Raw genomic sequence first — 23,146 nt, 5'->3', positions numbered from 1 at the left:
AAGAGACCGAGAAGTGGTCATTGCACCTCATAGTGACTGCTCCAGCAGTCATTCTGATCGTTCCACCATTAGGGTCAATTTGCATATTACCCTTTTATTATATAGGACTAGAGGCCTGGTGTCCAAAATTCGTGCACTTGGTGGTGGTGGGGGGGGGGGGTCCTTCAGCGTGGCCTGCACCCTCTCACAGTTTGGGAGCCCTTGTGGGATATCTGACTGATAACTCCCCATGGGGAGTGGACCTAAGTCAGCAGTCGGACATCCTTAGCGCTACCACGGAGGCAGGAGAGGCTCCCACCACCACTGCTGCACTCGCCAGCCATGAGCCAGGCTTCTGGCTGAGCGGTGCTCCCCCTGCATTGAGCATCTGCTCCCTATGGTCAGTGCTCGTAATAGTGACTGGTTGTTCTACCGTTCAGTCAATTTGCATACTAGCCTTTTATTATATAGGACTAGATGCCCGGTGCACAAAAATTCATGCATTTGGTGGGGGGGGGGGGGTCCCCTCAGCCCAACCTGCTTCCTCTTGCAGTCTGGGAGCCTCAGGGGATGTCCGACTGACAGAATAGGCCTGCTCTGTGGGAGGCGACCAGGTGGGCTGATCAAGGGACGGCACTGGCCGGCGAGTGGCTGGCCCCACTCCTCACCATCCTGCCACAGCAGCTGGTCGCTACTGCCCCCCGATCACCATCCCCTCCCTCTACCTGCTGGCACGTGCCTTGGCTGGCCTGGCGCTGCCTACTCGCTGGCCCTGCCCCTTGCCAACTGGTCATTCCTCCATTTGGTTGATTTGCATATTATGCTTTTATTATATAGGATGTTTTTTTTTTTTTATTTAAAAAATATATTTTATTGATTTTTTACAGAGAGGAAGGGAGAGAGATAGAGAGTTAGAAACATCGATGAGAGAGAAACATCGATCAGCTGCCTCCTGCACATTTCCCACTGGGGAAGTGCCCGCAACCCAGGTACATGCCCTTGACCGGAATCGAACCTGGGACCTTTCAGTCCGCAGGCCGACGCTCTATCCACTGAGCCAAACCGGTTTCGGCGATGTTTCTTTTTTAATATACTTTTATTGGTTTCAGAGAGAAAGGGGTAGGGAAAGAGAGAGAAAAACATCAATGATGAGAGAGAATCATTGTTTGGCTGCCTCCTGCAACACTCCACACTGAACCACACCGGCTGGGCTATATTATATGCTTTAGAAAATAAGTTATAGAAGTGTCTTTTTTTTATCTTAAAAAGTGGAGAGAGAGGGTATTGTGTATCGTATGCTGGGGAGGTAGGAGAGGTGCACAGACTAAGAAGAATACAAATAAAATAAGGTAAACTTTGGTATGTGACGATTTCAAGTGTTTGGAGTTTTGAAGGAGGCAGATGACATATTTCAGTTGTTGGGACCAGGACTGGCAGAGATGGTAGGAGTGTCAGGGAGGGGCATCCTTTGAGATGACACTTTAACAGAGTTCACAGGCACACATAATGGTGATATGGTATAATAAATAGAATTATAGAGGTACACATCATTTTCAGAAATAACACTGGGAAAGTTGGCCACATTATGAAGTACCTTAAATTCTGAGTTGAGTTGTCTGCTTAGTAGATAAGGAACCAAATAAAATTGATCAGAGAACTGTGCTTTGGGAAGACTAAACAGGGTAACACAATGTAAGGAGAGAATTGGAAGATTAACCAGGAGATTTTACAGGAAATAATGAGCTTTTGGATGATAGATAGTAGATGGAACGGCAGGATATAATAAGAGACCCTTGAAACCACTGGAAGTGGGCAGTTAGAGAATGGATGGTTTCAGTGTCTATATCAAAGCCTAGCAGAATAAGCTCCCATGAAATGTTTGTTACATTGTAGGATGTCAGAGTTTTCTACTTGGATAAAAGGGAATATTGTGGTGTCATTTGTAGAAACTAGGAGAAAGAACTGATTGGAGTGGAAAGATAATTTGATTTTATGTATATGGAATTTGAAGTATCAAAGAGGCATAAATTCTTATTCCACAACTAAGTTTTAAAACTTGTAGTCTTAGCCCTAACCAGTTTGTCTCAGTGGATAGAGCGTCGGCCTGCGGACTCAAGGGTCCCAGGTTTGATTCCAGTCAAGGCCATATACCTTGGTTGCGGGCACATCCCCAGTAGGGGGTGTGCAGGAGGCAGCTGATCGATGTTTCTCTCTCATTGATGTTTCTAACTCTCTATCCCTCTCCCTACCTCTCTGTTAAAAAATCAATAAAATATATTTAAAAAATAAAAAAATAAAACTTGTAGTCGTAAACATTAAGTTTTGCCCATTCTTGCTCTTTGCCACTGTGTATATAGAATTTTAGAAAATATTTAAGCTGTTAAAATAGGAAAGTAATTTACAAGTAATTTTTTTCATTATAATAGAGGTAATTTTAAAGTTTAAATATGAATTGCTTTTTATTATGACACAGGTGGGAACAAGAGCCCAGGCAGAGAGAATTCGGACATATAATTTCACCCAGGACAGAGTCACTGACCACAGGATAGCATATGAAGTTCGTGACATTAAGGTAATATCACTGAGTATGCTTTATGTACCTTCAATTTTGAAAAAAGTATAGTCAAATTCTAGAGAGTAATGTCTAAAATATTTTTTTAAATATGTTATTAATTCTTACAGAGAGGAAGGGAGAGGGATAGAGAGTTAGAAACATCGATGAGAGAGAAACATAGATCAGCTGCCTCCTGCACACACCCTACTGGGAATGTGCCCGCAACCAAGGTACATGCCCTTGACCGGAATCAAACCTGGGACCCTCCAGTCCACAGGCCGACGTTCTATCCACTGAGCCAAACCGGTTAGGGCGTCTAAAATATTTTTAAATAATTTTAAATCATTAAACCAATTTATGTAAGTACCTTAAAATTTGCAAACATTTTTATTCGTTTACTGGTAAGAAACATGATCTTTATGCCAGTTTGGAACAACTCTTATAAATTCTACTTTATTTTTAAACACCCACAATGTATTAATATATTTTATTTTTAAACAGTGTAAGCTTCAAGGGTGCTACTCTGTTTTTATTTTTTTTTATTGATTTCAGAGAGGAGGGGAGAGGGAGAGAGAGATAGAAACATCAATGATGAGAATCATGGATTGGCTGCATCCTACATGCCCTCTATTGATGACCGAACCTGTAACCTCGGCATGTGCCCTTGGCTGGAATCGAACCCGGGACCCTTTATTCTGCAGGCCGATGCTCTATCCACTGAGCCAAACCAGCTGTTGCATTAATATATTTTAAATATATCCATGTGCCACTTTACCACTGGGATATGTTGTGAGAAATGCATCGTTATGCGATTTAATCATTGTGCAAACATCACAGAGTGCACTTACACAAACCTAGATGGTATAGCCTGCTACACACTTAGTTAAACACAAAAGAAAAAGCTGCAGTCAAAAGACATGGTAAACATGAGATGTATGATGCTGCTGTCAGTGTAACCAGGCATACTGTTTTACAGAAAATGTTGTTTTTAATCAGTCTAAAGAGTATACTCTAAAAATAACAATTAAAAGTTTAGTATAGTAAATACATTAACCAGTAACAAGTTTATTATCATTATCAAGCATTATGTACTATACAAAATTGTATGTGCTACTTTTATACCACTGGCAGTGGAGCTTAGAGCCTTCTTCCAAGCTCATGTGGTTGTTGGCAGAATTGCATTTTCTTGAATTGTAGGAGAGAGGCCCCCATTTTCTTGCTGGCCATCAGCTGGATGCTGATGCTCTCAGCTCCTAAAGATCCACACAGTTGCTTACTATATGTCCCCCTCCATATGTCCTATCCCACTTTGAAACTCTTGCAGAAATGGCTCAGGCCTTTTTAAGGGCTCACATGTTTAGGTCAGGCCCACCTGTATAATACCCCTTTTTTAACTTAAAGTCAAACTAATCACTGGAGTGATATTTCATCATATTCACGGTTTCTGCCTGCAGTTAAGGGAGGGAATTATGAAAGGTGTGTACACTAGAGGGCATCTTATATATCTGCATTACCACAATGTATATTCATTAGATCGAGGTACTACAGTTAACTGTTGGGGAAAGACCATGCCAGTTTGGTTGGAATGTTAACCGAGACCATGACATTAATGATGAAACACAGGAAAATTTCCCTTTTGCTTCCACTGATGGGGGAAGTGAACTAGTTCCCTAGGGGGAAAAGCAGGAAACAGAAGTTTTTATCCTTTTCCTTGGTGCCATGTGATACCTAGGGGCTCTTTCACTTGATTCTATTCCATTTTGTACTCAAAATTAAAGTCCTAATTTTACAAAAGAAATGTCTACTTATTTATTGATTGATTGATTTTTAGAGAGAGAGAGAAGGGGAGAGAGCAAAAAAAAATACATTGATTTGTTGTTCCACTTAGTTATGCATTCGTTGATTGATTCTTGTATGTGCTGACTGGGGATCATACCTTCAACCTTGGTGTATTGGGACAATGCTCTAACCAACTGAAATACCCAGCCAGGGCTACATTTTTTAGTATTAAGAAATTTCTGTGTATCTTATGCCATTTCCTCTGTTTTCTCAAATTATGGCTGCCTTAGATAGGAAACATAAGTGCCTTGTCGAAAAGGAGAAAATATTTGCTAACTTCCCTTTCCTCAGGAAACACAGTAATAGCCAAACACATTTGACCATATTGTTCTAATTATGTCATAATTTTTTAGTTCTTTTTCTAGCAGTGGTGATGATTTTCTATGAGACAGTGACATTCTCATGACCAGTAATATATTTTAGAAGGGCACATAGGTACTTAGTATAGTATTCAGTCATGAAGCAGCAGCAGATAACTGGCTTTTATACTTATAAAGTATCTGACTTTGGCCTAAATAATAAGGTATTATTACTAACCAAACAAGCATGGGAGACACAGAAATGATAAGGAAAATCATATTGGTATGCTCTAATAATCACTAACCAGCTTATTAGGGAGAAAAAAAAAAAGTTCCATATTAGTGAAAGGAAAAAAATGGCATAAAAAACGTTGTAGTAAAACATTAAAATCTGCACGCAGGAAAGACACTAGTGTAGAAACTGAATAGTTGTGGATGTCGCAAGAAAAGTGACAAGTGCTTTAACCCCAGAGCAACTGCTATAAAACAGAATGGAAGGGGTGGAGAGGAGAGAAAGTGGATGTCTGTGGGACTGCTCTCTCATTATTCTAGACCAGGGGTGGGCAAACTTTTTGACTCGAGGGCCACAATGGGTTCTTAAACTGGACCGGAGGGCCGGAACAAAAGCATGGATGCATGGATGGAGTGTTTGTGTGAACTAATATAAATTCAAAGTAAACATCATTACATAAAATGGTACGGTCTTTTATTTCAATAGTTTTATTCATTTCAAACGGGCCGGATCCGGCCCGCGGGCTGTAGTTTGCCCACGGCTGTTCTAGACCCTGACCTTTTCCCTACTCCATCCACATAGTCCCTGATGGCACTTCTATGTTCTGACATAATCATGGTCCTAACCCAAGACAATACTTGATTTATTTGATGAGGAAGTCTGAACAAGTCCCATCCAATGAGTTCCTTCCCAGGATTTTTAAACTGGAAACACACAGGGTCATCCTCCCCTTGGTGGCTAAAGCTGAAGTACTTAAAGTTTACAGGAGGTTAGAGGCCACATTTTTAGTCATGGGAGAAAGCAATCTTCAGTGAGAGAAGAATGAAGCTGATACATTGAAAGGAGCAAACATGCGAGCTGGATGGAAAATATCCTGATGATATGAATTCCCATATTCATTTATTCCTGAGGCCCAGCTTCATTGCCAGGATGGTGGCAGTAGCCCTGTACATTTCTATCCTTGGGGTATGTAAGGTCACTCAGTATTCTTGTAAATTCCCTTTTGGCTATTTTTATTTTTATTTATCTAGATAACTAGAGGAACAGTGCACGGATTTGTGAACAGATGGGGTCCCTCGGCCTGGCCTGCAGGGATGGGGCCGAAACCAGCTCTACGACATCCCCTGAGGGGTCCCGGATTGTGAGAGGGCAGTTCTCGGGTGATGCACCCCGGAATCCAGCTCCCTCCTCTCTGGTTCCGGTGCATCTCCTGAGAACCACAGCTAACAAATCACCACAGCTTGGCAGCTCCTGTGTTGAGGTCTGCACCCTGGTGGTCAGTGCCCATCATAGCTACCGGTCAAACAGTCAGCCAGTTGCTTAGGCTTTTATATATAGAGAGTAGTGGCCCAGTGCATGAAATTCGTGCACGAGAGGGTGGTGTCCCTCAGCCCGGCCTGCACCCTCTCCAATCTGGGATCCCCGTGGGATCAGGCCTAAACCGGCAATCAGACATCCCTCTCACAATCCAGGACCGCTGGCTCCTAACTACTCACCTGCCTGCCTGATCGCCCTTAACCACTCTGCCTGCCGGCCTGCTCACCCCCAACTGCCCCCCCTCCCCCGCCGGCCTGCTCACCCCCAACTGCCCACACGGCTGGCCTGATCACCCCCAACTGCCCTCCCCTTCTGGCCTGATCGCCCCTAACTGCCTCTGCCTCAGCCCCGCCACCATGGCTTTGTCCGGAAGGTCTCCCAATCTAATTAGCATATTACCCTTTTATTAGTATAGATAAGCACAGACTTCCATGTGATACATTGTTTTGTATTTTTATTGTTTCTCAAAGTCCTTGTGCAGATTTCTTAGCATCAAACTATCTCTTGCCCTATATTTCATTTATACTGGAAATTTCCCATTGTCCTGGGCTTTAAATATACAATTGATCTTTGAACAATGTAGGGGTTATGAATACTGACCCCTTCTGCAGTTGAAATCTGTATAACTTCTGATCGACTCTTCTAAAACTTTACTAATAGTCTGCTGTTGACTGGGAGCTTTACCAGTAACATAAACATTCAATTAACACATAATACATTATATATATTGTATACCATCCTATATAATAAAGCGGCAATATCCAAATTGACCATCATGCCCTCGCACAAGATGGCCACACCCATGTCGTCACAAGATGGCTGTACCCATGTCATCACAAGATGGCCAGCAAGGGAGGGCAGTTGGGGGTGACCAGCCTGCAGGGGAGGGCAATTAGGGGCGACCGGGCTGGCAGGGGAGTGCAGTTGGGGGGGACCAGGCCAGCAGGGGAGGGCAGTTAGGGGTGACCAGGCCGGTAGGGAACAGCAGTTAGGGGCAACCAGTCCAGCAGGGGAGGGCAGTTGGGGGTGATCAGGCTGGCAGGGGAGGGCAGTTGGGGGTGATCGGGGCAGCAGGGGAGGGCAGTTAGGTGTCAATCAGGCTGGCAGGGGAGCGGTTAGGGGCAATCAGGCAGGTAGGCAGGCAAGTGGTTAGGAGCCAGCAGTCACGGATTGTGAGAGGGATGTCTCAGATTGGAGAGTGTGCAGGCTGGGCTGAGGGACACACCCCCCCCCACCCCTCTGCACAAATTTTGTGTACCAGGCCTCTAGTTTCTTATAATAATGTAAGCTAGAGAAAAGAAAATGCTATTAAGAAAATCATAAGGATCATCTGTGAATTTTTTCAGATTATAGGAAATCTCGAAAAAAATTTGCCAAAATATTTATTGAAAAAAATCTGCATATAAATGGACTCACTCATTTTAAACCCATGTTGTTCTAAAGTTAAGTTTACTGTGTTTCCAGACTTTTCTTCATACTTATCCTTTTGATTGAAATGCTCTGCTTGTCTCTGTTGGAGAAATACTGTTGGCTTTTAAGTTCTAATTCAAATTTTTTCTTTCCTTGATGCCACCTTCTTTTCACAGTTAATGGCTCCCTTAAAACCCTTCTGTGTTTTTAAATTTCTTGCATTGTATTATGATGCTTATATATTGCTTACCTCTCCTACTAAATTATGAGCTTCTGAAAAGTAGGAACTCTAATTCCTTCCTCTTTGATCTTTTTATCTTTAGCACTCCGATTAATCCAATTGAGCTGTGAATATGTTGTGATTATTAGGAAGACATAATCCTTGTTACATAATTTTCAAATGATGAAGTCACCTTGGCAATACTATAATAATTTGAGCTTCAGGCACACTAATTTTATATGAAGTTTTCATATTCTTAAAATGGTATAAATCTTAATTAAAAATTTTTATTATAGTACTTTTACATTCCCTTTCTTTCTTCCTTTTTAATCTAGATAAATAAAAATACCTACATAGGAATTCACAAGAATACTGGGTGACCTTACAGACCCCAAGGATAGAAGTGTACTAGAGCTACTGCCACCACCCTGGCAATGAAGCTGGGCTTCAGGAATAAATGAATATGGGATTTCATATCATCAGGATATTTTTCATCCAGTTCTCATGTTTGCTTCTTTCCATATATCAGCTTCTTTCTTATCTCACTGAAGATTGCTTTCTCCCATGACTGAAAATGTGACTTCTAACCTCCTGTAAACTTTAAGTACTTCAGCTTTAGCCAAGAGGAGGATGATCCTGTGTGTTTCCAGTTTAAAAATCCTGGGAAGGAACTCACTGGATGGGACTTCTTTCTTTCTTTCTCTCTCTCTCTTTCTCTCTCTCTCTCTTTCTCTCTTTCTCTCTTTCTCTCTTTCTCTCTTTCTCTCTTTCTCTTTCTTCCTTCCTTCCTTCCTTCCTTCCTTCCTTCCTTCCTTCCTTCCTTCTTCCTTTCTTCCTTCCTTCCTTCCTTTCTTTCTTTTGATGAGACTTCTCTCTCTCTCTCTCTCTCTCTCTCTCATCCTCGCCTGAGGATATTTTTCCTATAGTTCTTCAGAGAGAGTGGGAGGGAGGGAGGAAGAGGGAGAGACAGAGAAAAACATCAATGTGAGAGAGACATCAACTGGTTGCCTCCCACATGGACCCCAACTGGGGCTGGGGAGTGAAACCACAACTGCGGTATGTGTCCTTGACTAGGAATAGAACCTGTGACCATTTGGTCTGTGGGCTGACATTCTAACCACTGAGCACACCAGCCGTGGTTCTGTTTAATTTTAAAGTTTAAGTTTTATTATATGCTGGTGTTTTGTGAAATATAAAGATAGTAAGGCATTCTTTACCCTACAGTTCAACTTGAGAGATAACAGGTTTGTACCCTCAACCTAAAATTCAACTTTAAGACCATTTAAGAAAGACTAAATAGCCCTAGCCGGTTTGGCTCAGTAGATAGAGGGTTGGCCCTCAGACTGAAGGGTCCTGGGTTCCATTCCAGTCAAGGACACATAACTCAGTTGCAGGCTCAATCCCCGTCACTGACTGGGCGCATGCAGGAGGCAATCAGTTGATGTGTCTCTCTCACATCAATGTTTCTCTCTGTCTCTACCCCTCCCTTCCACTAAAAATATCCTCGGTTGAGAATTAAAAAAAAAAAAAGACTAACTATAAGATTAGTTGATGCCAACAGCAAAACTTTAAATGTTCTGTGTTCCTGATGCCAACAGTAAAGTATTTCCATGAAGCCAGTGTCTATATTTGGAGCATTTATGAAATACGAGAATGTGCTAATTGACTAATCTCAACAACTATTACACAGAACTTCTATAACACAGGAAAGGTACTTGGAGTCATCATTTTAGTAATTTCACAGAAAGAAACTTTATGGAGGGATGTAGGGAGGTCTAACAAACAGTTTTCATTCCGTGAAATTATTTGGAAGTTAACATAAAATTTTCTGAACTTTTTATTTTGAATTTTTCAAGCACACATGTTTAAAGACAAGTTCAACATGCACCTTATACCTAGATGCAATAGTTGTTAACATTTTGCTATGTTTGCCCTCTCTTCCTCCTCCACCTTCTCTTTCTCTTTCTATATATATATATATACACACACCTGTGTTGCTGTTGAACCATTTGAAAGCAAGTTGCACACCTCAAGATACTTGTCCCCTAAATATTCCAGCATAAATATATTTTATTACACAAGACTTCTAGATTTCAAAACTACTGTGCAGTATTTCCGGTTTAAGAAAACACAGAATTATCCTAAAACATTTATGGATTAAGTTATTTAAATTTGGAGAGTTGGTATGAGAAGTGTGAGCTATAGTGTTCCAGAGAGGCTTTAGCTAAGCCAAATCCAGAGTGTTTGGCAAGATAGAATGTCAAGGAGCAGTCTGCATGTTAGCCTGGCAACAAGATCCTGAGGCATTAGGGCATTTCAGTCTTCATTGCCTTTGTGAAATAATGTGATATAAATGAAAAGGGTGTAATTTTCAGGACAAGAATAAAAAGCCTGATATTTTCTAAGGTACCAGAAGGGATTCAGCAAATATATTCTCCAAAAAATGGCTTGAGAACTTAGAACTGTGTTGTCAGAAAAGCCAGGCAGAGAGGAATTTTAAAGAGAGAGGCATGGTAAATTTTAAAAGTTGATTCAGATCTGTTTTGTTGTCTCCAGAGTTATTGGAAAAATTCAAATTCTACAAGATTGGTTTTTAAGCAAAATGCTAATTTAAAATAGAATATAATTCTATTTACTCTTTTACATTCACTTTTCACATAAAAAGCCATACTAACCAGAATTATGTGGTATAGGACAGGTAGATCAATTGTTCTTTTTATATGCCATTTTTTTTTTTAATATATTTTATTGATTTTTTACAGAGAGGAAGGGAGAGAGATAGAGAGTCAGAAACATCAATGAGAGAGAAACATCGATCAGCTGCCTCCTGCACACCCCCCACTGGGGATATGCCCGCAACCTAGGTACATGCCCCCGACCGGAATCGAACCTGGGACCCTCCAGTCCGCAGGCCAACGCTCCATCCACTGAGCCAAACCGGTTTCGGCTATATGCCATTTTTTAATCATCTAAAAATTAAACACATTTTTTTCATCTCTTAATTCAGGACTTTATAACATGGTAAAATTTGGTGATATAGCCCTAGCTGGTTTGGCTCAGTGGATAGAGCGTTGACCTGGGGACTCAAGGGTCCTGGGTTCGATTCCAGTCAAGGGCACATGCCCGGGGTGTGGGCTTGATCCCCAGTGTGGGGCATGCAGGAGTCAGCCGATCAATGATTCTCTTCCATCACTGATGTTTCTATCTCTCTCTCCCTTTCCCTTCATCTCTGAAATCAATAAAAATATTAAAAAAAAAATTGGTGATATAAGATTTATAAGCTTTTTTATAAACCCCCCTTTAAAGACAAAGTATTGTTAACTATGTTGCACTTGGGGCTTAAACTGCTACTTTTCAATAAAAAAAATAAATAAAAGTTGTGAAGAATATGAGTCAGTAACAATGAGCATCCTCCCAAGTTAGTAATAGTATTATTCATTGTATTGTAGATTAGTAATTCTTTGTTTCTATTAAACAATGACTGTAAAGAAAAGAATTAAGTGTATACTTAATTATACTTAATTCTTTTCTTCATTTCTCCTTTATTTCTAGTGATCAGATTTTCATAAAAATTTCTCTCTTTTACCAGAAATTTTTATGTGGGGAGAAGTGCCTGGATCAGCTAATTCAGAGACTGCTTCAATCAGCAGATGAAGAAGCTGTTATTGAGTTTTTGGATGAAAATCTTAAGTCAACAAAATGCTGATTTATTATTTACTAGAGGCCCGATGCACGAAATTTGTGCAAGAGTAGGCCTTCCTTCCCCTGGCTGCTGGCACTGGCTTCCCTCTGGCACCCAGGCAGGCAGGCACCTGGGACCCAGGCTTCCCTCACAGCCCCGGCTTCATCTGGAAGGTCATCCGGAAGGACGTCTGGTCTAATTAGCATATTACGCTTTTATTATTATAGATTATTACATAAGTGAAATGGACCTATGTCAGAGGCATGGGAATCTTTGAGACTATTCATAAAGTACAGCTAAAAATGCACAATAATTATACATGTTTTTGTTTTTTAATCCTCACCTGAGGATACGTTTATTGATATGAGAGAAAGAGAGAGAAACAAACATTGATGTGAGAAACACTGATCAGTCGCCTCACACATAGGCTCCAACTGGGGATCAAAACCACAACCTAGGTATGTGCCCTGACCAGGAATCGAACCCACAACCTTTGGGTGTACAAGATAATGATCCAACCAACTGAGCCACCCAATCAGCTTACGAATGTGTTTTTTAATGAATCAATCACATTTCTTTTTCTTTCTGGAAGAACTTGAAAATCAAATTTTAATTTTGATGATCTTGTAAACCAAGTATTTTTCATGGTTTAATAACATGAAGGTTAGAATTCTACTCAGCAGGAAGATGGTTTACCTGGTGCTTCCCAGCCATCACCCTGTGCTGGTAGACTTGTCAAGGGAAGAAAGCTTACCTAGCATTGTGACCAGCTTCTCGCTATGGAGGAGGCTAAGAAAATTAGGTAACTAGAGGGATAGCCAGGCCACCTGAGTTACTCAGGAGGTACAGGCCCGTTTCCTTCACATGCTTGCTGATAAAGCAGTTCTTTATGCGTTATTCTAGTAACGGAACATGTGGGTCTGATTCTGCCTGCCAGCTATGTCCCCATACTGGCACACTGTTTCCTGGGGAGATGCCGGGGATGGCTCGTTCACATGACCTTTCTGCTGGGCAGCACTGAGGCCTGCTCTGTGGGGTGGCTGGGCTCACTTTATTTCCCAGCCCATCTCATAAAACATCTGGAATCTAAGAATCTTCTCAAAACTCCATAAGCCTGGTAATCTCTTTTTCTAATTCACCATTTTTCTTCATTTCTTGATGCCAGCTATATTGCAGAGATAGGTTTAACTCTGTTTATTTCTTTCACTGTTCTTTTTCATGATGGGATTGATTTCTGCTTTGACCTAATTCCTTCTTTAACTCTTGTTTCTCATCTTCTAAAATTCATACAAAAACGTGATTCACCCTCTAGTGAAGCCTCTGTCATAGATAGTTTTTTGGGGGTGTCAGCCAGTTTTCTTTGAAGTTGTCTAACAAATGTATCTTCTGTCTTTTGACACTGTGTTTGGCTTAAGTCTCTTTCTACACCTTCTAAATCCAAAGTTATTTCTCTGAGAGCATCTTTTGTGTGATGAAGCTCAATTTCTAAGCTATTGAATTTACTTTCTCCTGCTTTAGAAAGTTATTAAGAATTTCATTATGCCCTGACCGATTTGGCTCAGTGGATAGAGCGTCGGCCTGTGGAGTGAAGGGTCCCAGGTTCGATTCCAGTCAAGGGCATGTACCTTGGTTGCGGGCACATCCCCAGTAGGGGGTGTGCAGGAGGCAGCTGATTGATGTTTCTCTCTCATCAATGTTTCTAACTCTCTATCCCTCTCCCTTCCTCTCTGTAAAATATTCAATAAAATATATTAAAAAAAAAAAAAGAATCTCATTATTATATTTGAGGTCTCTCTTTATCCTTTTCATACTGATATATTCTTTTAAATTATACCATTCATTAATTAACTCCTTATTTCTTTCATTCAGCATGTTAGAAATAAGGTGAGCCCCATAGTTAAGGGGTCCTGGTAGAACACAAAGGATGCTTAGGGGTCAGACAGCAAAGCAATATCTTTACTTCTGCAGAAGGGTATGCAATCAACAAAGAGTCTGGTAAGCAAATACTTCCCACTCAGATTTAATCCCTGGCACAGTCTGCCCCTCACCCTGATTGCTTAAGGCTCGGGTTCACATTCTTGCACGATTGGCTAATTCAAAGGAGGGGGGGGAGGTTAGATATTTAGGAAACCAAAACTTCAAATGGTGGCCTCCTGGGAAATTGCAAGTCATGCAACTTAGAATGGCAGCCGAGAGAATCATTGATTGGCTGCCTCCTGCACGCCCCCGGTGGGGAGATCGAGCCTACAATCCAGGCTTGTGCCCCTGACTGGAATAGAACCTGGAACCCTTCAGTCTGTGGGCTGGGCTCTATGCACTGAGCCAAACTGGCTAGGGCTCAGAATGACTGCTCTTAAGCTAAGGGATATCCTCCTTTGACAAAAAAGATTACAGGTTGATTCTCATAATTCTCACAAGCATAAGACCTTGCTTTTCACTTTTGACTTTAATATTTTTACGATGTTCCTAAACTGATTTTGAATATTAATTACTGTCTTTCCTTTCCATCAGCTTTGTTGTGAGCATGATCCAGGTGTTGCAAAAGCAACGTATTTTCAATTAGTAGGTGAGATCGCCTCTCCTGTAAGGATTCCTGCTTTCCAATGTCTTTATTCACTTTACCTTGTTCCTTTTGATACACGTGTTCATTTGCCTTCTTTTGACATGGTGTTTGCCTTAGGTCTCTTTCTACACCTTCTAAAACCAAAGTCCTTTCTCTGAGAGCATCTCTTGTGTGATGAAGTTCAATTTCTAAGCTATTGAATTTACTTTTTTCTGCTTTAGAAAGTTGTTGAGAAAGAATCTCATTGTTATACTAGAGGCCCGGTGCACAGATTCGTATACTGGTGGGGTCCCTTGGCCTGGCCTGCGGGGACCAGGCCGAAACCAATCTGTGGTTCCCGGGTGCAGGTGAAGCAGATTTGAGGCCAACAGTGCCCCAGCAGCAACCTACCCCATGGCCAGTTCCATGAGGTATCGGGCTCCCTCCTCACTCTTCCCTCCTCTCTGGGTCCGGGGTGGGGGTGAAGCAGATCGTTACTATATTTTAGGTTAGGCCTTCATTTTGTCCCATAAACAAAACCATTCATCTTTTTCTGTTTAGCAAGTTGTAGGTGTCTTTTTGATGTCTGACATTGCTCATTATCCTATAGCAATAGCCAATCTAGACCAGTATGATTCAACTTCTACTTCCAGTCTTTCTCTGTTTTGTTTTTCATTCTTCATTTGGAGTTTAGCATTATATTCTCAGTTGTCAGAACTTCAAGCTGTCCGTTACAGTATATTATAATGTTTTTGTTAATGTGTCCTCATTCAGGTGTATTGTTTTTTGAAGATGGTCATCTTTTTCTTTGACAATTGTGGTCTTGGTGCAGGCTGCACAGGGAATTTGTGTCTTCCTTCTACCTCTGTCATTGCACATTCTTCCAGGGCTACGTGGACTTTCTCTGGGTACTCCGGTTTTCTCCCACATCCCAAAGAGATGCACTTGAGGTGAACTGGCATCTAAATTGTTCCAGTCTGAGTGGATGTGGGTATGAGTGCACTCTGCAATGGGAAGGTGGCCTGTCCTGTACAGGGCGAATGCCTGCCTTTTGCCCTGAGCTACTGGAATAGGCTCTGGCCTCCTGTGTCCCTGAACTGGAATAAGCAGGCTAGAAAATAATGATCTCACTTTTTTATTAATCTTTCTTAAATGTATGTATAGTTCATATTTATTTCAGTGTTTAATATTAGAAGTGTTTTGGGTCTTTATTTAGAAGTTTGGTGATGTGTTTGTGACCAGAAATATGCTGTAGGAACTTAACTCTTGTTTATATCAATTAGCCTGTGGTAAAATGGCTTTATCAGATGCTGTCGTTTCAACTTGAAGTTTTCAAGAACATATCAATGATGTTTAGTGAGGACTTACTGTATATACTATGTGTTTTCCTATACCTACATACCTATGATAAAGTTTAATTTATAAATTTACGTATAGTAAGACATTAACAACAATCCTATATAATAAAAGCCCAGCAACCAAACGGCAGAACGACCAGTTGACCAGTTGCTATGACTGACCACAGGGGGGCAGACGCTCAACGCAGGAGCTTCCACCTGGTGGTCAGTGTACTCCCATGGTGGGAGCGCCGCTCGGCTGACCAGGATGAGCAGCTGCTCAGAGGGTGGGTCCGCAGCCCAGAGGGCGAGTCCAGAGCCACTTGGCCGACCAGGATGAGCAGCCCTCCCACAGCGGGCCGATCCCTGCAGGCCATGCCCCCTACAAACGCATGAATCTCATGCACCGGGCCTCTAGTAATATAGTAAAATAGGACAACTATAACAGTACTGGTGTCCTGGTGCACGAATGTGTGCACATTGAAAGGAAATTACAGTGGTGTCTTGACTTACAAGTTTAATTCGTTCCGTGACAGAGCTCTTAACTCAAATTACTCGTATGTCAAATCAATTTTCACCATTACAATGAATTGAAATGCCATTAATTCACTCCGGACACCCAAAAAACACTGCAATTGTTTTGTTAAATGTTTTTAAATAAGAAAAATGTATTTAAAAATAACGAATATTGTATAAAAACACAATACTGAACAATAGGATGTAGTGCAATAAACTTGTTTTATTAAGTTTAATGGGCAGCATTTACCTTGGAGATCAAACGACTTAAAGATGCTGATGGAGTTGGAGGAGAAAGGCTGAACTGAATAACTGAATAACTGAATCTTATTTGCTGATTTTTGCCCTTTTCACCACGCTTTCATCACTTTCATCTACAGGAGTTTTCGATAAAAACCTGTCCAATGAGATCTGTTTCATCCTCCCTTTCAGAATATTTCTGAAATGAGTTAGGCAAGTGTCATTAAATAGCTCCATCGCACGCCTAGTTGCAATTTTTTCTGGGTGTTTCTTTTGAATAAAGTCTGAAAGTTTCTCCCACATTCCCAACATTTCCTTTATCTCACTCACAGAGATAACCTCCTCCTCCTCCTCCTCCGTGTCATTTATTTCCTGCAAAACCTCCGTGTGCTGCTGCGTCTGTAGCTCCTTTAGCTCCTGCGTTGTCAGTTCCTCGGAGTGCTCCTCGATGAGCTCGTTGATGTCACCTTCATCCATGTCCAGGCCCATGGACTTGCCGAGGGATACAATCTCCTCCACCACTGCCGCTGCAGGTTCCAGTCTTTCAAAATCCGTTTCAGACACTACCTCAGGCCACAGCTTCTTCACGCAGAAGTCAAGGTCCTCTTTGTAACACCCTGCCAGGCCATATCGATAATTCTGAGGCATATCACGATGTTATAGTGGTCCTTCCAGAACTCTCGAAGGGTGAGGTTTGTGCTCTCCGTCACCTCAAAGCAGTGGCGGAACAGGTGCTTGGTGAAGAGCTTCTTGAAATTAGAAATCACCTGCTGGTCCATTGGCTGCAGAATAGGGGTGGTGTTAGGTGGAAGGTAGAAAACCTTTATAGACTTGAACTCTTCGAGGATGTCATCTTCAAGGTTAGGTGGGTGAGCAGGTGCATTGTCCAGAACAAGAAGAGCTTGCAGGGGTAGGTTATTTTCCTGGAGATATTTCTTAACATCAGGACCAAAGACCAAATTCACCCACTTCACAAAGATCTGCCTGGTGACCCACGCCCTCAGGTTTGCCCTCCACATAACCTGCAGTTTTTCTTTCAGAATCTTATGTGACTTAAAGGCTCTGGGGTTTTCCGAATGATAAACGAGCAGCAGCTTAATCTTGCAGTCGCCGCTTGCATTGGCACACAGTGCGAGGGTTAGCCTATCCTTCATGGGTTTGTGGCCTGGCATCCTCTTCTCTTCTGCCGTTATATAAGTTCTCCTTGGCATCTTCTTCCAGAAGAGTCCTGTCTCGTCACAGTTGAAGACTTGCTGGGGGATGTATCCTTCTGCTGCTATAATTTCAGCAAACGTTTTGAGGTAATCCTCACCTGCCTTTATATCCGCGCTCGCTGCCTCACCATGCCTGACAACGGAGTGAATGCCGGTCCTCTTTTTAAAATTTTTAAACCAGCCCCGACTGGCTTTAAACGGCTCGCCCAGTGCCTCGTCCATTGAAGTGCCTGGGGTCTGCTACAGCAAATCAGCATAAATAGCTTGTGCCTTCTCGCAGATTATAGCCTTTGTCACGGTATCTCCTGTGAGCTGCTTCTCCGTTAACCACACCATTAGCAGCTTTTCCATATTTTTATGGATAGATGTCCGCTGTTTAGAAATTATTTTAATGCCCTTGGCTGGAGTTGTAACCTGTATCGACTTCTTCTGCTTCGGTATGGTGCAGATCATGAAAGTGCTATGCTCGTACTGCTTCGCCAAGTCGATTACATGCACACCTTGGTCATGTTTTTCAATAATTTCTTTCTTTTATTCAATGCACATCATCCGCTTCTTCTTCTCAGCACTGTCCTTTGCACTTATTTCTTCAGATCCATGGTTGAAAAAACGAAGTTTTACAAAATAACTGCAAGCACAAATGCGAGCACAACACTGATGCTTCAACTAAGAGCTAACCGCTTAAAGTGAATGAGTGAGACACGTGATGCTGGGCTGATGTTGTGGCATTCACTGTGACATTCGCTGTGCCAACTAGCGGTGGGGTATCTGAAGCTGGCTCGTAACCCGAATTTTAGCTCACAACTCAAAGCAAAAAATCGGCCGAGAGACAGCTCGTATCTCGAAAAACTCGTTAGTCGGGACACTCATAAATCAAGGCACCACTATAATTAGACGGTGGCCAGCGGGGCGGGACTGGGCAAGACAGGGCGGACACACCCTGGAGCCAACCTCCCATGGTCCCTCCCCAGTTGGCCACACCTGGGGCGGTACCACAGCTCCAAAGGCATCTGCAGCGTGAGTGGGGTCTCTCCAGCATGTGGGGTCCCTCAGTCTGGCCTGCGGGGATCTGGCTGAAAGTGGCTCTCTGACATCCCCTGAGGGATCCCAGATTGTGAGAGGGCAGTTCTTGGGTGAGGCACCCCGGTATCGGGCTCCCTCCTCTCTGGTTCCGGAGTGCGTCACCTGAGAAATGCCGCTGCCAGGTCACTGCAGCTTGGCAGTTCCTGCATTGAGCATCTGCCTGTGCACGTCAGTGCACGTGGTCAGTGCACGTCATAGCTACCAGTCAGAGCGTCTACCCCCTGGTGGTCATTGCATGTCATAGCTATCAGTCAGTCAGTTGGACGGTCGCTTAGCCTTTTATATATAGAAATACTAGAGGCCCGGTGCACAACAATTTGTGCACTCGGGGAGGGGGAGGTCCCTCAGCCCGGCCTGTGCTCTCTCTCAGTCTGGGACCCCTAGGGGGATGTCCGGCTTGTTTCGTTCCTGCCTCCCTCAGCTGCCTGGCCTGGGTTGTTTGTTCCCGCTTCCGCCGCCCAGCTTGTTTTCGGCAGCCTGCCTTGCTACGCTTCCAGCTAGTATATGCAAATTAACCGCCATCTTGGATGGCGGTTAATTTGCATATGGTGCTGATTAGCCAATGGGAAGCGTAGCAGAGGTACAGTTAATTACCCCTTTTGTCTTTTATTAGATAGGATAATAAAAGTTATGTGAAAGTGATTTCTGAAAATATCGTACTCACCCTTCTTGTGGTGATGTGAGATGATACAATGAGACAAAGTGAGGTGAATAATGTAGGCATTGTGATGTAGAATTAGGCTACTATAAGGGTTACTTGAACATAAATCACTTCAATATCTTAACAGTCTATTTGATAACCTGGATGGCTAAGTGACTAAGTGGTTGGCCATCATGTACAGCATGGAGACACTAGACAAGGGTATGATTCACATCCTGGGCATGACTGAGTAGGATAAGTCAAGATTTCATCATGCTACTCAGAACAATATAAAACATATTAATTTCTTATTTCTGGAATTTTTATGTAATATTTTCAAGTCAAGGTTGACTTGAGTAACTGAAACCACAGGAAGTGAAACTGTGGGTAAAACTTCTCTATTTAGTAATTGTTCTCAGGAAGTTTCTTTTTTCTTGAGTAAAAAAGAGAGGGGTTATTATTTTAGACATTCCTCAGAGAGAAACTATATGCAGGAAAGATTACCTAAAATAGAGTCTTAAGACCAGTGGGGCCCAGCCATCATCACTCAGTAGTTCAGCATCAACCTATGAACTAGGAGGTCACAGTCAGGGCACATGCCTGGGTTTTGGGCTCGATCCCCAGTAGGGAGTAATCAGGAGGCAGCTGATCAATGATTCTCTCTCAACACTGATGTTTCTATCTCTCTCCTTCTCCCTTCTACCCTAAAATCAATTAAAAAAATATACTTTAAAAAAATGACCAGTGGAATTATTTGGAGATAAAGATGAAAGAGAAATTTTGCCCCAATTTTTTATTTTAAAAAACTTCAAGCACACAGAAAAGTTTTAAAAATAACTTTAAGAAACAGTTTAATAAATACTATGTACTCTAGATTCAACTATTATTAACATTTTTCCACATTTGTTTTTTCTTTCTCTGTGCATCTAATCTAATAAAAGAAAACATGGTAATTGGCGTACGACTGCTACCCTTCCCATTGGCTAATCAAGGAGGTATGCAAATTAACTGTCAGCCAAGATGGCGGCCTGCAGCCAGGCAGCTTGAAACTAACATGAGGCTTGCTTGCTTCAGTGACAGAGGAAACCAATGTTCCCCGCCTGCCTTGCAGGCCTCTGAGCCTGCAGTTTGAAACATTTTAACAAATATAGAAGCTAAAGAAAAACCCCCAGAAACCAGCTTTCAGCGAGCTGGGATCTCAGAGCTGGAGTCAGAGCTGGAGTTATACATTGTTTCGATTACCTACTTTTAGCAGCAGAGGCCTAAGAGCTGGAGCCTCAGAGCTAAAGCTGGCCCAGAATTTAAAACAAAAAAGAAAAAAAGGAGCGGTTGGGAGCTTCCGTCACCCGCCAGCCTGAAAACAGCTCTCAGCCCCTCACCCAGACTGGCCAGGCACCCCAGTGGGGACCCCCACCCTGAAGGGTGTGTGACCAGCTGCAAACAGCCCTCAGCCCCTCACCCAAGCTGGCCAGGCACCCCAGTGGGGACCCCAACCCTGAAGGGTGTGTGACCAGCTGCAAACAGCCATCATCCCCTCACCCAGGCTGGCCAGGCACCCCACTGGGGACCCCGACCCCGAAGGGTGTGTGACCAGCAGCAAACAGCCATCATCCCCTCACCCAGGCTGGCCAGGCACCCCAGTGGGGACCCCCACCCTGATCCAGGACACCCTTCAGGGCAAACCAGCCAGCCCCACCCATGCACCTGGCCTCTATCCTATATAGTAAAAGGGTAATATGCCTCCCAGCACCGGGATCAGCAGAGCCGAGAGGCCTCCCGGCACCGGGATCAGCGTGACAGGGGGCAGCGCCCAAACCCCCTGATCGCCCTGCGGCTCTGTGTGTGACAGGGGGTGGGGCCACAACCTCCCTATCCGCCCTGCTCTGTTCATGACAGGGGAAGGCGCCCCAACATCCTGATCAGCCCTGCTCTGTGCCTGATACGGAGGAGCTCCCCAACCTCTGATCGCCCAGTAGCTCTGTGTGACAGGGTGCGTCGCCCCAACCCCCTGATCGGTCCTGCTCTGTGTGTGACAGGGTGCTGCGCCCGAACCACCCCCCACCCTCCCACGGGCCCTGCTCTGTGTGTGACAGGGTAGAGCCATAACCTCCCCATCGGCCCTGCCCTGAGTGTGAGAGTGGCGGTGCCCCAACCCCCTGATCGGCCCTGCTCTGTGGGTGATAGAGGGCGGTGCCACAACCCCCACCCCTCCCACGGGCCCTGCTCTGTGTATGATGGGGTAGAGCCATAACCTCCCCATCGGCCCTGCCCTGAGTGTGAGAATGGTGGTGTCCCAACCCCCTGATCGGCCCTGCTCTGTGGGTGATAGAGGGCGGTGCCCCAACCCCATGATCCGCCCTGCTCTGTGCGTGACAGGGGGTGGCATCGCAACCTCCCCATCGACCCTGCCTTGAGTGTGACAGGGGGCGGTGCCCCAACCCCCCAATCGGCCCTACCCTGAGCATGACTGAGGGTGGCATCACAACCTCCCGATCCGCCCTGCTCTGTGCATGACAGGGGGCGGCGCCCCAACTCCCCAATTGGCCCTGCTCTGAGCCCAACCAGGGGCTGCACCTAGGGATTGGGCCTGCCCTCTGCCACCTGGGAGCAGGCCTAAGCCAGCAGGTTGTTATCTCCCGAGGGGTCCCAGACTGCGAGAGGGCACAGGCCAGGCTGAGGGACCCCCCCTTCCCCCCGAGTGCACAAATTTTTGTGTACCGGGCCTCTAGTATATATATAAGCACACACACATGCACACATATAAACACACAGTGATTGTTAAACACTGTTTAAAAGTTAGTTGCAGACCTTGTAGCTCTACTCCAAAATATTTCAGCATATCCTAAGAATAAGGACATTATCCTACAAATTGACTCCATTATACCTAATCTATCTATATAAAAGCCCAGTGACCATTACAGTGGAATGACCTGAACGACCAGTGGCTTTGATGTGCACTGTGGCAGCCAACCAGCCTGATCCGGGCCCCAATCGCCACCCAAACCCCCCGGCTAGCCCGACCCCTGATCAGCCCCCAACAGGAGGAGGAGCTGAAGCAGGGAGCATGGCAGGCAGGGCCGGAGTTGTGGTGGCAGTGGCGGCAGCAGCACATATACCACAGCCTTCCAAGTTCCGAGTCCCAGCAGGGGCAGCAGCAGGGAACGCTGGCCGGTCCAGCTACCGCACCTCCATCCTCCCAGCCACCGTTGCTGCGCCCGGGTACTGCCAGCCATGGTTGTGCCACCCAATCCCCAAAAAGACCTGCTGCCGCTGGCCAGCCCCAGGTCCCAGTGGTTTGGTGACCAGGACGAGGAAGCGGTGACACCAAAAGGGGCAAGGCTGGTGCTGCAGGTGGGGGAGTCCAGCCAGAGGTTGGGCGCGGGGGCCAGGGAAACGGCGCCCAGGAACTGGGCTTGAACCCCACCCAGCCACTGCCCATTGCCATGGAAACTGCATCCACAGGTAAGGCAGATGGGTGGGCAGGCGCTGCAGCCCACAAAGGAGTACACCATGGGTGAGGTTCAGCTTAACAACAGTCTGGACTCCCCTGGACTTTTGAAAATTTCCCTGCATTCAGCCTCCCTTCGCTTGACTCCTGGAAAACCAGGGGTGGGTGGCAGCAGAGGGGCGGGGCCGGCCTGGGACCATACCCACGCATGGGTAGGTAGGTAAATAAAGGTACCTTTTTTTGTTGGGTTACCATTACCATTCTTTGATGAGGGTAGCTCATTGTTCAGAACCTTTATCCACCATCATCAAAGTAAATTATTTCTTTATAGACATGGCCTACCTCCCATTAGTGTCGTCAGGGTTGGGTGGATTAGGGAAAGGAAGCCAAGTGCCCAGTGTTCAGTAATACTATCCACTAAAATGAGTTATTTATACAATGTTTACAACTCCAGCTGTCACAAACCAGGCACTTGCAATTTTAAACATCATCGTCATCATTATTGTAGAAATATTGTACTTTGTTAGCTGTCAGGGGTTTCCTATCCTAGGCAACAAATCTATATAAAAGTATAATATACAAAGTGTCTCCTCG

The 23,146-nt window shown here is 44.2% G+C and overlaps 1 protein-coding gene across 6 annotated transcripts in view; it reads left to right on the top strand.

The window, feature by feature from the left end:
- The window catches only part of MTRF1 (mitochondrial translation release factor 1), an 86,106-nt gene that overhangs the window by 59,902 nt on the left and 3,058 nt on the right, over positions 1 to 23,146 (top strand). For 2 of the 6 annotated variants that reach the window (XM_036296725.1, XM_036296724.1), the window contains 2 exons: positions 2,453 to 2,551; positions 3,086 to 3,301. In XM_036296725.1, coding sequence (XP_036152618.1) covers positions 2,453 to 2,551; positions 3,086 to 3,286 — 300 coding nt within the window. In that variant the 3' untranslated portion in view covers positions 3,287 to 3,301. Of the gene's footprint in view, positions 1 to 2,452; positions 2,552 to 3,085; positions 3,302 to 4,725; positions 4,753 to 11,439; positions 11,643 to 13,401; positions 13,462 to 23,146 lie in introns of those variants that run through there. The other 4 variants (XM_036296728.1, XM_036296726.1, XM_036296729.1 and 1 more) reach the window with 4 other exon arrangements.

The sequence above is a fragment of the Myotis myotis genome, unplaced genomic scaffold (genome assembly GCF_014108235.1).
Source record: "Myotis myotis isolate mMyoMyo1 unplaced genomic scaffold, mMyoMyo1.p scaffold_m19_p_3, whole genome shotgun sequence".
Classification (NCBI taxonomy): Eukaryota; Metazoa; Chordata; class Mammalia; order Chiroptera; family Vespertilionidae; genus Myotis; species Myotis myotis.
This window is presented reverse-complemented; position numbering and strand designations above follow the sequence as displayed.